General features: G+C 36.6%; 1 protein-coding gene across 2 annotated transcripts in view; it reads left to right on the forward strand.

Moving 5' to 3' along the window:
- PDSS2 (decaprenyl diphosphate synthase subunit 2) overlaps nucleotides 1–15,752 on the forward strand; it is a 263,125-nt gene that overhangs the window by 144,149 nt on the left and 103,224 nt on the right. For both annotated transcript variants that reach the window (XM_040238568.1, XM_040238569.1), the window contains exon 3: nucleotides 11,798–11,996. In XM_040238568.1, coding sequence (XP_040094502.1) covers nucleotides 11,798–11,996 — 199 coding nt within the window. The remainder of the gene's footprint in view (nucleotides 1–11,797; nucleotides 11,997–15,752) is intronic.

A 15,752-nucleotide genomic window follows, 5' to 3' on the forward strand; every position in this document is an offset into this window, starting at 1 on the left:
GCCATCTCACTCCTAAAACCAAAGTATGTATGCCAACTCCAATTCACTAAATATTTTTAGGTTACTCATATTCTAATATAGCTCCCAAGCATTTTCTGGTGTACTGTCTGGGTTTCACTGAACTGTTCTCCCAGTCTGATTGAGCCTGTAGGAAATTTCATAACTCAATGATGAATCTTCGAAGAAAGGTTTATATTGAAAATTGAAACACCAGCTTGCTCTTCGTAACCAGTTCTTTAATCCTCCACCTGCCATAATGTAGCGATGGCTCATAATTATCAGAGCAGAGAACCAAACTCCTGTATTTCAGCAGAAAGAATGGCACTGTAGGGGGGCAGGTGACAGAATCTACACTCCAGCGAGGAGGGGGCCAGGTTTTTTGGAAACTTTGACACAGAATCATCAGATGTATTTGTATAACCATTTCATGTGAACTGTGCTGCAGTCAGAGAGGGGATTTTGCTTTTCTTCATTAAAAGCTTATTAAATGAAGAAATAGGACAGTGGTTTTGCTTCAGTAGATGGGGGTCAGAGAGGCGGGTCTGATCTCCTCAGGATATTAATGTCTGCCTTCAACCGGGGGAAATGAGCCGTCACTTGAGTTAGAGGCAGCTTTATGTGCTCATCACTAGGGATTCCCATATGTCCAGGGAGCTGCAGCAGTAAAAAATGGCAGAGCTCAGTGGTAGAGTGCAGAGGGCTCTCATTGGAATTCATGTCAGGAAGCTCAGCTCAGTCTGCCCAGAGCAAATCTGTTTAATGTTGATCAGCTGTCCATCTGATAAACCGAATTGATATGGGCATTCCCTCCAAGGACTGTCCTGACGGTGACAGCCGCAGCACCCAGATGTCTTGTTAGGTTTTTTGGTAGTCTCAAGTATTTTTAACCCCTTTTGTAATATGCAAACCCGAAAGTACTTTTAGGGACCTAGCTAAGGAGGCCTCGCTACGCTTGCCCTTGGCTTCTCTGGCAGAGAGCAGCCCAGCCCAGCAGCCTTTCCAGAAACCACATACTCTTGGGTTAGCTGTACCTCTCCTTAGAATAAGCATCTTGGTAACCTGCAAGATAATTATGTGACAGTGTCAAGTTGTGTCTAGTTTTTCAAAATAATGTTTCTTAAAATGTTCTTAAGAGCAGTAAATTACCTAGCTTGGTTATGGTTTATTAGTTTCACAGGTGTATTAGATGATCACTAAGCAGAACTTTATTATGTTCATGCATAAAGAGAAACCGTATTACAGATTTTTTTGGTTGGCTGATTTCTAGTAGTAACTATTATGACCCCTGCTGAGTCCCTGCATCTTCTGCTTTCTCAAGTATGAGTACCACCACTGAAGGCAGCTCACCTCCCTGTAGATTGTTGGCAGGTATCATCAGTTCGCTTCAGTTCAGTCGCTCAGTCATGTCCAGCTCTTTGCGACCCCATGAAATGGAGGGAATTAATTACAGAACACATCAATACTGAACTGTCCCCCTTTGTTTTTCAAGTAACTGTGAGGAGATGGATATGTTAATTAACTTGGCTGTAGGAATCATTTCACTATATGTTTATTAAAGCATCATGTTGTACACATTAAATATATGTAATTTTATTTAAAAGTTTTAAAAATACTGAACTTTCTCTTATGGAAACTAATCAAGAGGGATAAATCTTTGTGTTAAGTTAGAATTATTTAAAAATCATTTCTGCAAAACTATTAGTAGTTCAAAATTACAATATTGAATATGAGAGAACTTTACTTTTGTTTATTTTAAAGGTTCTCATTGAAGTACTACTTAAGGATTTTGTCTTTTCTTACCCTCACTTTGAGATCTTGTTTTCATGGTATAGAAAGATTCTGACATTGCTTAGATATCTAATCATTTGAATGAGACTAGATGCAAAGACTGTTTGCTTTCTGCCTCTTTTCTATGTATTCTAACTTAGACTGTCAGGTTAGCTTTCCTAAAAGAGATACAGAGCTCCCAGTCTTTTTTAGGATTGCTCAGTGTGTGTGGTCAGAGCTGGAAGAAGGCCTGGTCAGTATTTCAGTGCTTGAACCTGTGACTTGATCTCTATTTGGAAGTCACCATTACTACAGCCTACAGGTTTGAGATTCTGGGTTTAGTCACCATTTTTAAAATCAGAATTCTCATTCATGTATGATAGAATGAAGCAAGATCAGTTTCAATTGCTGCAGTCATGGAAAACCTTAAATTCAGAGTTGACAGTTAAAAGTTATCACCATGAAAGTACCTTTTACCTAGTGTTAAAGCATATATTGTTTCTTTTTATTATCGCTATTTTGATAATTTGGTATTTTTGAAGTACATGTAAGGAATTCTGTTGCTCTTATCAGGTTTCCTCCCTACTTTCTCTATTCTTTGTTCTTGTGGAACTTTCTTTCTGTGGGGCCCTGGAGAGAGAAACAAAATACAGATGAAATAACTAGTTTAAGTGCTGTGGAGCGGGGAAAAAAAGACAGGAAGTAGAGCTAGGGAGTGCTGACTGGAATGGAAGGTTGCTGTTGTAAATGGAGTAGACAGAGAAGGCCTTACTGGTCGTGTGCACTTTGTGGGTTTTTTTTTTTCTTGTTCCTTCATCTGGGACATAATCCTGTGCCTTTTCATTTAGTTTAACTTTCTGTGGTGGTGGGTTTTGTTCTGGAGGCTGCAAGATTAGTTCTTCTTGGTTCTCCTCTCTGTGAGGCTGATGGAACAAGGGTGGAAATGATGTTTTCAGAATCACAGCTGAAGTTGTGAAGGAAAGACCATCTGTTTAAGATCCATAGACATGGAGGCAGCAGAGAAGAAATAAATCTCTCTCTCTGCTCCCAAACTCCAGTTTCCTTCTGTCAACTCCCAATCTTAGTGGAACCCAGCTGTATGGGAGCTCAGGAGATGCAGAGTGTAGGGGGTGAGCCTCCCCATGGTGGAGAGAAGGGCAAAGAAGGGATTTGAAGAATGGTTTATTACTGAGGATATTAAAGCATCAATCCTAAAGGAAACCAACCCTGAATATTCATTGGAAAGACTGATGCTGAAGCTGAAACTCCAATACGTTGGCCACCTGATGGCGAAGAGCCATCTCATTGGAAAAGACCCTGATGCTGGGAAGGACTGAAGGCAAAAGGAGAAGGGGGCAGCAGAGGATGAGCTGGTTAGATAGCATCACTGACTCGATGGACATGAATCTGAGCAAACTCCAGGAGATAGTAAAGGATAGGGAAGCCACGTGTGCTCCAGTTATGGGGTTGCAAAGAGTCGGACTGACTTAGCAACTGAACAGCAACAAAATTAAAGCATAAGAACCAGTAGCCAGATGAAGAGATTCATAGGGTAGCAAAGGAACTTTGGTCCTCTTGAAGTTTGGAACCTGGCACAGTAGCACCTGAAGACTTTCTGCTCAGGTACACTTTGAAGGGACCTAAAGAAAGCAAGTGGCTAAACCTTGCAAATATATAAAGGAAGATTAGTCTAGACAGAGGAAGGTGCAAAAGCCCTATGGTAGGAACAAGCTTGCCATGTTCAGGGAGCACCAAGGAAGCTAATGTAGCTAGAGAAGAGTGAGCAAAGAGGAAAAGAGTAGCAAATGAAGTCAGAGAGGTAAGAGGTAAAGGTTCAAGGGAAGATTGTGTTGGTCCTTGGAATCCATTGTTGGGACTTTGGTTTTATTCCGGAGTGAGATGGGGAGCCACTGGAGGGTCATGAGCAAAGGAGCAAAGTGATGACCTCATGGTTTCTTTATCTTCCTGCTTGCCTCATTTCTAATCATTTTCATTTTTGCAAAGCTAATGGACTAAAAATATTATCTCATTATTCTTATAATACTCCATTTCCAAATTATTAGTTAAGCATCATTTTATATGGTTTTGGCCATTTGTGTTTCTTCTGGAATTACTTCATTATATCCTTTCCCATTTTGTTCTTAAGCTGTTTATCTTTTTCCTATTAATTTCTTGTCCAATTTGGACAAGCTCCACATGTATTTTGAATGTAATCTTTTGCCTGTTGTGTGTGCTGCAAATGTGTTACTTCAAATCTGTGTTGCTTCAGCCTGTATTTTATTATATAAACATTTTTGTATATTTTAGCCACTCATTTTTATTCATTATTTTCTTCATAACTTATGACTTCTATTTTATTTTGCAAGGCTTTCTCACTCCAAGGTCATAAGAATGTTTTCCTAAAATTACAGTCTTGTTTTTCACATTTATATATTAGCTTTATCTAAATATATTAATATTTTTATCCATGGAATATAATAGAGATCTAACTTCATTATTCTTTCCCTTACTAGATAGCCAGTTGCCCCAACATTTTTTGTATGTAAGAATATTCCATCTCTTCTCTAACAATTGGAAATGTTACGTCTTTCTGGAATTTGTCCCACTAATCTATTAGTTTGTTCTCATGGTGTTTCTGTTATTTTTAAAATTGCAATAACTTCATAAGTTTTAAAATCTAGAATGACAGCCTCTTCTAAGATTTTCTTTGTAATTTTCAAATTCTTCCCACATGAACATAAAAATCAGTTTTCCAACTTAAAAAAAAAATCTTTTAGGGCTCAAATAAAATGACTTTAAATAAGTGACTCTTGCCTACCATTTTAAACTTTCAGAAGAACCTGGAATTTTGTATATTTTGTGTTTTGGGCTTTGGAATCAGAGAGCCCTGGCCTTGAGCTCCAGGTCTGCAGTTTACCTCCTAGGTAGACTTGAGCAAGTTACTTACTCTGCCCACCCAGCTTCCTTCTGAAGGAAGCTGTAGAGATAATGCTTACCTCAGAGGAGCTTTTGTGAATTTTACATTATTTTATTTATTAATCTGTTAATCGAACTATTATTATGCTTGCAAGTTTATACAAAGTTGCTCAGCATACTGTAATTAATTGGCTCAAAGTAATTTAGTAAGTGGGAGCCACTTCCACTATTAGGCATTTTTAAAAATAGGATATTTGAAGTATCTTCGGACGGAATGACATGATAACCTGACATTTGCTTCAAAATAATCTGGACGGAGAGTGAAAGATGCAACTAAAACAAGATTAGGGTCACAGAGGTTCTTTATGCTACATTTTCAACTTTTGTTATATTTGAAAATCCACAAATAAAGTTTTTTCAAGAAATACATCTTAAAATTGTTGAAAATGGCAAAGGGTAAACATCTGTTATTTCAAAGGGGAAATATTTTTTATTTACTATATCATAGACCTCTCAAAAAGAAAAGCAAGCAAGGAAGAGGAAGAAAAAGGAAAAAATAGAATAAGAAAGGAGACTGTATTGTCTTTTATCTCCTTTGCCTGAGTGATGAAACACTATTGACTCTTCCGTTACTTTAACACAAACTTAAATGTGTAAAACATTTTTAGAGATTTCAAGTTAATATTTCCAAACTGGCTTTGTGGCTCAGATGGTAAAAATGTGCCTGCAATGTAGGAGACTTGGGTTCAAGCCCTGGGTCAGGAAGATCCCCTGGAGAAGGTAATGGCTACCCACTCCAGTATTATTGCCTGGAGAATTCCATGGACAGAGGAGCCTGGCGGGCTATAGTCCAAAGGGTCCCAAAGAGTTGGACATGACTAAAGCATCTTAGCATGTAAGTTAATATTAGGAACAATTTCTGATAAAACTGTTCATCAGCAGACTTGACGCCTGTATAATTTATTACTCATCCCTGGAAGGGGCTAATTGAGCTTAATTGACCTCTGGGGTCACTTCCAACTCTGAGTCTGTAAATCTGACTTTTTAGTTTACATCATTCCTTATCTTTTGAAACTCAAGAGTGATGGCTGTTCCCTCTACCTTTATAAAATTGATTACTAAGTAAAGAACTATTAATTTTAAAGATATTTATAGGCAGCCTAGGGAAATAGGGTAGTATCATTTATAGTGTTGGGAGAAAGAGAGGTGGCAGGAAGAAAGATGGCTCAAGTAATAATTACAGCATAGTACAACAAATGACTGAGTTATGTTCAAAGGCTTTTAAGTGCAGAAAGAGTTAACCTTGGGGAAGTGAGGAAAGACTTCCTAAAAGTGGTGCATGGACTGATTCTTAAAAATTTCTTAAACAAAAATTTACTTCTCATTCACCCTATAGCAGCAAAAGTATGGCACATCTATACAATGGACCTCTGAAGAGATGTTAAATAGAGCAAGGAGATTTTATTTGTAAATAACATGAAACTATCTCCAAGAGATAATATTAGGTAAATAAAATCAGAGTGCAGAAATATAAACATATTTTTGTGATATAGTTTTTATTGACTGCATCTTTTAGGAGTTGAGTCCAACAAACAGTAGCTTAAAGGAAAGTGGTATTTATTTATCTCAGATATCAAGAAGTGTAAAGATAGGTACATCAGAGCTAGAGTAGCCCTAAGACATCACCAGAGGTCCAGGCTTGTCATTTCTTCTTGCTCTGCCATCCTTAGGTTGCGGGCTCTCTTGAGATGCTTAAAGTTGCTATGGTGCCCCCAAGCAGCTGAGCCATATTCCAAACAGGAGGAAGGGGTAAGCTCAAAATGCCAAAGGTGCATGCCCTCTGAATCTATTCCCTTATATTAGAAACTCAGTAGATTTCTCAGAGACTCACCTAGTGGACTTCTACTTACATTCATTGGCCAAACTGTGCTAGAGGATCACCTCTAGCCTCAGGGGATTTTGGGGAGGTGAGTTTTTTAAATGAGTACTTTGTCTCTCCAAATACAGCCACAGGTATGTTAGTAGTGAGGAAGGAGAGAGGAAATAGGTAACTAGCAATGTCTGTCCTCTTATATCCAAAGCTTAGGATGCTAAACAATTTGGAGAAATGTTGGAAGAATATGAATCAAAGCAGATTAAGTTGTTTAACATATAATTGAAAGAAAGTAATCTGGTGAAAGTTCTTGTAAAAATATTGGTTAATCCTCAGGGTTACATTCAATGTAGTAATTACTTCTTTACTCTGATTACTTAACATAAGCAGTATTCACTTATGACTTTTATCCAATCAAGATTTAGCATGAAAAAATACCTGAGTACTAAAATATATATGTATAAAATTGTATGAATACTTTTATATAAGATACTTTTTAAAATCCAGTACACTGAAAGTTTACTAGATTACTTTCAGTGGCTAAACTAGGAATAAGATAATGAAAAGGAAAAATTCCCAGACTCTTTCATACTGTCACTGCTGTAACACTAAATTAAAAGTTGTATAATGTGGCCTGAAATTGTTTTTCTAATGATAAAATCTTAGAAGTTGTGAGCACAGTACTAGAGTGGACAGATTTCAAGATGACCAATCAGTTCATTTCTGTTTCTTTAGAAAGTAGGTACTAATCATCACAATAATTTTGTCTTTTTTCAGTATTAACTGGGCTCCCAGGTGGCGCTAGTGCTAAAGACTCTGCCTGGCAATATAGTAGATGTAAGAGATGTGGGTTTGATCCCTGGGTTGGGAAGATCCCCTTGAGTAGGAAATGGCACCTCATCCCATCATTATTCTTGCCTGGAAATCTCCATGGGCAGAGGATCCTGGTGGTCTACAGTCCATGGGGTCCCAAAAAGTTGGACATGACTGAGCAACAAGGCACACACATAACTATTAAACTACCAGTCTAAGTAGTTTTTTAAATTTCCAAATCTTAGAATTTTAGGGCTGAATATTAAATTTAGGACAGAAATCCCTGAATCTTAGAACTAGAAGAGACTTTCTCCAGCTCCCCTCCTTTCACAGATGAGAAGACTAACAACCTGGGAGTTTTAAGACCTGCCCACAAACTGTCTGTTATAGGCAGAGAGAGAATTGTTATCTCCCTCTGATTGAGTTAAATCACTTATTTTGGTATAACCAAATGATTTTGGAAACAACTTGATTACTTTCTCCAGCTACTGTAACAGAGAGTCAAGTCTAGTCATACTTTCTCCCAGAAAAGTTTTCTTCTATAGTGCTTAGAATGAAAGATGAAAATTGGACAAGTCTGTGGTGAGCATTTATCAATCTTGGTAGCCTTGTAACTCTGCCCCCTCCCCCATTTACTAATCAGGTAAGTAAACATTTTAAACCATCATTGGACACCATGACCATGAGGCTCTGAGTTCCAGCTTTGTCTTTCATAAACTGAATGTTCCAACCAGGTATTTAAACTCCCCACACATGCTGTTAATTAGAATCACAAGTAGATAAAATAAGTAAAAGTTCTTTGTGAATGGTGGGTACTATACAAATTATGGTTTTTACTCTCATTATTACCACTGTTTTTGTTGTTTCTGGCCATGAGGCTTTTAGATTGCCATTTGTTTCATGAATGGAGCTTTATGATTATGGATATCTTTATTTAAAGCTCCCAGTAATTTATTTTCATCCTTAGAGTAATTCAAAACACCTACAACTTTGACTTGCCTGGTTGTTGCTTTCTTTCATAAGCTGAACTGCATGAGAGATTTATCCAGTGCTTAACCCTTCTTGAGGTTTATACTTGCTCATAATCTCATTGTGCTGATTTTTGTGAAGTGTAGCAGTGGACGTTTTTATAAACTAGAATACATTTGCAGGGTACCAATAAAATACACTTTTATTCGTTTCTTTTAGTTACTCTTTTAAAGGACAGTTTTACATGTTAGCTCCCTTAAAAAAAAAATGTTTTCTGTTAACTTCTCAATAGTCCTTAAGTCTCCATCCTCAGTGATTTTCTTTGGGATGTAGGGAGGTTTTCATCTAAACCATGAATTTACTCTTTTCAGAAGCTGTTTAACTCACTGGTTCCTCTTTTCCTACTTCCCCAATTTGTATTCAGGTACACTATGTACACTGGAACATTTTTACATATTCTTTTACTTTTTTTAAGCAAAGAAATAAATTAGAAACATGCTTTTTCTTTGTAGATGCCAAATTGTTTGGTTCCTTTACTTTATTGCATCTTTATATAATTTATAGTTGTTAAACTAGTAGTACATTGTTTTTAGAGAAGAGTCTTTTATTATTTGATTGGTTTATATATATTTGTCTCCTTTTCTAAGGCTGTTATTCTAGGTCAAATCCTTAAATTTGACCTTTAGGTCGAATCCTTTTGTTACATGTCCCTTGGGCCTTTGTTATAGCTTCTGATCTCTCTACTTTCACAACCTACTTTTTAAGATTTTATTTAGATATATTTTCTATCTTTCAAGTTACCACAGGCAAGTTTTGCAGGTTGTTTCACTCCCTTATAATACCATATGTCCTTGCTCTCTCCTCCAATAAGTTTCCTCACTGCCTTTCCAGATTCTGCTGAGAGTTTGCCATTTATTCAGCCTTTACCTCTAGCCCCAAACATTCAGACTCAAAGCCGTTGACATATATTTTAGGCTTTTGTTGTCACAACACCCACTCGTAGACGTACAGTTTCTGTATCAGATACCTATTGCTGTGTAGCAAACTATCCTAAATTTTAGTGACTTGAAACAACCATTTTATTTCTTACCATTCTGGGATCATTCATGTGACCGCATTGACAAGCCTTAATGCATAAACACTTACCAGGCCTTGCCTATGTCACTTCTGCTAATATCTTTTTGGCCAAAGTAAGTCATATGGTGAAGTCCAAAGTTAGTGTGGAGGGGATTACACAGGGACCTGGAAATGAAGAAGTATGGTTCACATGGGGTCATTTGTAACAGATTTTAATGTGTTTCCAGCTCTGTATTGCTTACTGTGTGCCTTTGGGCAAGTCATTACACTATGTGTAACAATTTTCTCCTTGTAAAATAACAGATTAATAGTACCTTCATAGGGTGGTTATGAGGTTTAAAATTTTTAGTAATTGTTGATTTTCTAATGATTATAAAGTAATTCTTTTGTCATTTTAGAAAAATGTACAAACTATAAAAAAGTATAAACAAGAAAACAAACATCTGAAATGCCATCTGATACAGTCCTATACTATAAGTTCCTCAAGGGTCTTCTTTATTACAGTTACTACTGTAGGTATATATCGTGGTTCTTATTCTGAAAGATAAGGTCCTTGAAGGAAGGGACCACATCTGTTCACCTCTGTAAATCCCATAGCCTTGTATTTAAGATTAAAAGTGATCATGTGTAAAAGTGTTTGGCCTAATGACTGGCACAAATTCCATTTCCAACTAAGTTGGAATTTTATAAGATACTAGTAAGGATTCTTAGAAATCCTGAAGTTACACTGAAAACAAAGTATCTGAATAGAACTGTGGGGGGTGGCTGTTATTGGTCATCTTCTCTTGGGGGAATCCTGGAGACTCCTGGGATAGAGAATAGGGAGTGGTAGAGAGAAGGAAGGTGTCAGGATCCACTTACAGCTCCCAAATAACTCAGTGGAAAAGTCTCTAATAAAAACTTCATTCACCTTTGCAAGGGTACTGATACAAAGTTACACCAAACCCTCAGCTGCAGTTGCCATAGTTCTCTCTTCAGCTTCATGATGTTTCCCTGAGTTTGATGCATTCAGCTAAGACAGAGACACCAGAAGTGTATATCTGGTTTCCAGTGCAAATATGGTAACACTAGTAGGGTCACTTTGTGTTGCTATATGGGTATATGCAGCAGCACAGATTAGAATACTTTGGACCCTGTCCCCTACTGGCAGTATTGTACCAGCTAAATCAGTAATCATCTAGCTGGTATAATACTGAATTGCCTCAAAACGAACTCATAATTGATGCCAAATAAGTAAAAGCACTGTGTACCCATTAAAATATGGCATGATTGAAGAAATAAAGTACATTTGAAACCTTAAAAAGAAAACAAAACTCCACAAAACTTCAAAATGCTAAGTGAAATAAGTCAAAGACAAATACTATATGACCTCACTCATTTGTGAAATATAAAAAAAAAAGCAAAACCAAAAGCTGAACTCATAAAACAGATTGGTGGTTGCCAGAGGTTGGGGGGAGAGGGTGGGGATGGGCCAAGGGAGGGAGAAAAAAATGGGTGAAGGTGGTCAAAAGTTAACAAGCTTTGCCTGGAAAATCCCATGGATGGAGGAGCCTGGTAGGCTGCAGTCCATGGGGTCACAAAGAGTTGGACACGACTGAGCGACTTCACTTTCACTTTTCACTTTTGTGCATTGGAGAAGGAAATGGCAACCCACTCCAGTGTTCTTGCCTGGAGAATCCCAGGGACTTGGGAGCCTGGTGCTGCCGTCTGTGGGGTCACACAGAGTTGGACACAACTGAAGCGACACAGCAGCAGCAGTTACATATTATCAAGAAAAAAAAAAAAAACATGAAGATATGATGTACTGGAGATATAGTGTGTAAATGGTGACTGTGGTCAATAATACTGTATTGTATTTGAAAGTTGCTAAGAGAGTAGATCTTAAAAGTTCTCATCACAGGGAAAATGTGACTATGCATGGTGACGGATTTAATTAGGCTTACTGCGGTGATCATTTCACAATACAGTCCTCCCTTGGTGTCCACAGGATTGGTTCCCAGACTCACTTTAGATATCAAAATCCATGGATGTCCAAGGCCCATAGTCTGTCCTCTGTATCTGTGGTTCGACATCTGCAGATTCAGCCAACCTCAGATTGTGTACTACCTACGTATTTATTGAAAAAATCCTCATAAAAGGACTCACATAGTTCTGTGCTATTCAAGAGTCAGCTGTGTGTACAAATACTGAATCACTATATTGTACACCTGAAACTAATATAATGTTATGTATCCGTTATATCTCAATAGAAAAAAACTTCATTAAAAAGGAATAACCTGAAAAAAGAGACACTAATCTATAAAATATTTTGTTGTTGAAATCTGACAGTACTGATAAGATGGTATTCTTTACACTCAGACAAATCTTACCTTTGTGTTTTAGTCAAAGAAGTTTGGCAGAGATCACAGAACTTATCCATACTGCTCTCCTAGTACATCGTGGGATAGTAAATTTAAATGAATTGCAATCTTCTGATGGGCCACTGAAAGATATGCAATTTGGAAATAAAATAGCTATCCTAAGTGGAGACTTTCTTCTAGCAAATGCCTGCAATGGACTCGCTCTGCTCCAGAACACTAAGGTAAAACTGGGCAGGGTTTGTTTTTATCTGAACAGCCTTTGGGTGGCTCTTGGTTGACTGCAGGAGACACAGAGGTCTGGACACCCTGCTGCCCCAACTCCACACACATAGATGCTCAGTAAAATTGTGATGAGGATAATGATGATGATGGCAATATCAATACCAGTTAAAACTGTTAAATGCTAGGAAAGAGTTTTGAAATTAATTTCCAGTTGTTGGTTTTTTTTTTTTTTTTTTTTCTGGTAACAGAATTATTTGTTAATTATAGGGTAGTGTTAAATACTCAGGATAAAGATGATGTCATAAATATTACCTATCATCTCACTATCCAGAGATTATTACTATAGGTTACTGTTTTCATATATTTCCTTCCAGTCTGTATTTGTTTATTCATACCTTTGGGTGTGTGGATTTGGGAGTAGCATAAGTGAAAACTTAACATATGTAAGGTTTCTTTAATCCTACCTTTTTCTCCCATTGCTTATATGACATGAGCATTTTCCCATATCATTAACATTTTTCATAAGCTTCCTAATGGTTGCACAGTATTCAGTTATTTTGATGTAGTGTTGTTTATTTACCAGATTCCTTATTTGGAGACATTTAAGTTGCTTCTAATTTTCTACTCTCATAAATAGATTTGCATTAAACATTTTTACACATCAGTTTTTCTTCATTTCAGATTATTTCTTTAAGGTAAGTGCCTAGAAGTGGTTCAGAGGGTTTAGTTTTAGTATTCTCAATGCATATTGTCAAGCTGCTTTCTAGAAAGACTGTAGATGTAGTCCTTATTTATCAGTTAGGATTTGGTGTGACTATAAAATAACAGTGACCAAAACAAGATAAGAATTTATTTTTTTCTCCCTCTCTCTCTCTCTTTTTTTTAAAAACATACTATTACTATCTGGGACTATGCAGTCCAAGGTTCGTATTGTCCAAGGTGATTCTAAAATCAGGAACCCAGGCTCCTCTTATCTTACTGCTCTGCCATTCTTATCTTACCACTTTGTGGCCCAAGATAGTTGCCATTATGTCTTCACTCCAGTCAATAGGAGGGAAGGAGAAGGAAGGGCAGAAAAGGGCGATCTCCTCCACTGAAGATCAAGTAAATACACATTCTGGACACCCAAGTACAGCCTCTGTGTAAGTCTGCTGTCCCAGAATCCCATCTGACTTAGCATTTGTCCTAGATTTTTATTTTTAACAGAGAATGGTTACTTATAATTACATTAGAATAAACCAGCATGGATGGATTGGTAGAGCCCTGCTTTCTACTCCCAGCCTCTGCCTCGATTTTTTTTGTCTCACATAGGCCAATAATAGGTGGGACCCATGTACTGTAGGGGAAATTCTCATGTTAAGGTATTATTAAATCTGAAAGAAAATCAGCAATAACTCTTCTCTTTCCCCAGCGCTTTCAGATACCCCAATCAAGGACAGAATATAGGACAGTTATTAATGCAAAGTACACTGAATGTCTAGAGACAGTTAAAGCTCCTTCCTGTCTCAGGTGATAGAAGTATTTGACACTGCTGCCCCAGCTGGCTGTTTGGTGTATCACCCAATTTCTTGGAAAAGTTAATTTAGTAAGGAAAGTATAACTTGCATAAAATGTTCCTTGACGTTTGCTGTTCACTGTGGAGGCCATAGTTGGGTCACTGACCACATGAAAAAGAGAAGAGTCAAATCTGCTGAAAAACTGTCAAGATTAGTAGTAGTTACTACTAAATTAGTAGTTACTTTAGGGAGACTTCCTAAACATGAAGGTTTAACACATATGGCTGAAGAAAGTATATATACATACAACTCTGTAATGCCTAATTTTTGTTGAGATAAATTACTATCGCCCTAAATTAATTTCATTCATTTTTGACCAAAAGCAGTAGCTCTAAGTTTGTTGACTCCAGTGCTAGAAGAATTTTGCAAATAGCTAAATAATTCCAGTTTCAGTTGTGTGTCGTCAGGTACTTCAAGTAATTAAATCATTTTTGTTAATTCTAAAAATGTTTTCTTTTTCAGTCCATTCATGAAATCAAGGTAAAACTTTTGGAAGTATAGTCTATCAAAGGTAAAGCCATTTTGAGTGAGACTGGAAATTCAGTTTAAAAGTTGAACATGAAAGAAAATTGTTAGCTCATAATAATAAAACAAGTACAAATTTAAGCGAAACACACCACGGTATTCTGATAAAAGTGACCATCTTAACTATGTTGAGAAACTTATAGAGTAGTTGGAGCTAATTGAGGCATACTCATAGTTCATGTTTGCATCAAAACAAGTACCAACATTCTACTAATTGAAATAAAAGCTATTGTTACCAAAACTAACAAATATCTTTATAGTCAGATCTCAGGACTGTAAGATTTGGGGGATATAGCTGATACTGAGTATAAAACTATACTTCAGCACCACATATATGTGCCTTCTCTCTTTGTTGCCTGTCGTTAGTCAGATTTTAGAAATCTTTATGTCCAAGGATGGTATTGAACTTTGTTGTAAATGGTCATCATAGTTTTGGTGACATTTTGTTCAAACTCAGTTGAAAATCTGAAATCAAGTGTTCAACAAATGAAGTACCCAATGAAACTTTTGTAGAATTACAATTAATGAAAACAAAGTTTCCATTGGAACTTTTTCCTACAGAAGGAAAGAAGGAATTGAACAAAATAAATGGTAAGAACTCAAATGCAAAGAATAAAGATTACAAGATTAAAACATGCAGTTCTGTACTTGTGATTTGGAATATTTCACCTTGCAGAAAGAATCTTTTGGTGGTGCTCCTATTTTGAATAAATTATACACATATATGAATGAAATGAAATTGAGAAAATATAGATTTTGCTGCATCTAATTTTGGCAAAACATTCAAAAGAATCATAGTCAAATTATTTGACAAGTTTAGTCTTATAAAAATATTTGTCAAAGAAAGGTACTCTGAAGGAAGCAAAAATACAGTACCTTGAAAATATCTGGGGTGGAATAGTTAACAATTTTCAATATGAAAAGAAAATTAGAATTGAATATCTCTTCCATTTAGCAAATTTGCTCTGAACTTAACCAAGTAACTCAGAACCTGTAGAAAGAGCATCTTTCTCAGTTAAATCTACCAATTATCATCTACCAGTCATCTACCAATACCATCAATGATGGGATTGTCATCTACCAATAAGAATCCTTTAAAATGTCAATAATTTCAAATTAATTAATTACAGAGTACAGCTGTGAGAATATTGTTGGAGGTTTTATTTTTAAATGACATGTTTTTAAAAACACATCCTTCAGAAAAATCCAAGTGACACTATATTAGAGACAGATATGGCTAAGAAAAAAAGTATATGGATATGTACCAAGAATGGTGATTCTACTATTTTTTAGTATTCATATAATCAATATAAAAAGTTATTTTTATTTTAATATACATGAATATATGTTATTTTTATTTTGTTTGAAAATTTGTATATTTTTTGAAAGTAGTTTTTGAATAGAACTAGTTAACAAGTCCCCCAATATAATAAAATCAATTATTAGTTAGTACAAGTTTCATCAGATGCTTCCCTGGTGGTTCAGATGGTAAAGAATCTGCCTGCAATGCAGGAGACCTGAGTTTGATCCTTGGGTTGGGATCATTCTCTGGAGAAGGGAATGGCAACCTACTCCAGTATTCTTGCCTGGAGAGAGGAGCATGGCAGGCTACAGTCCATGGGGTCGCAAAGAGTCAGACACAACTGAGTGACACACACACACACACAGACACAT

The sequence above is a fragment of the Oryx dammah genome, unplaced genomic scaffold (genome assembly GCF_014754425.2).
Source record: "Oryx dammah isolate SB20612 unplaced genomic scaffold, SCBI_Odam_1.1 HiC_scaffold_4, whole genome shotgun sequence".
Taxonomy (NCBI): Eukaryota; Metazoa; Chordata; class Mammalia; order Artiodactyla; family Bovidae; genus Oryx; species Oryx dammah.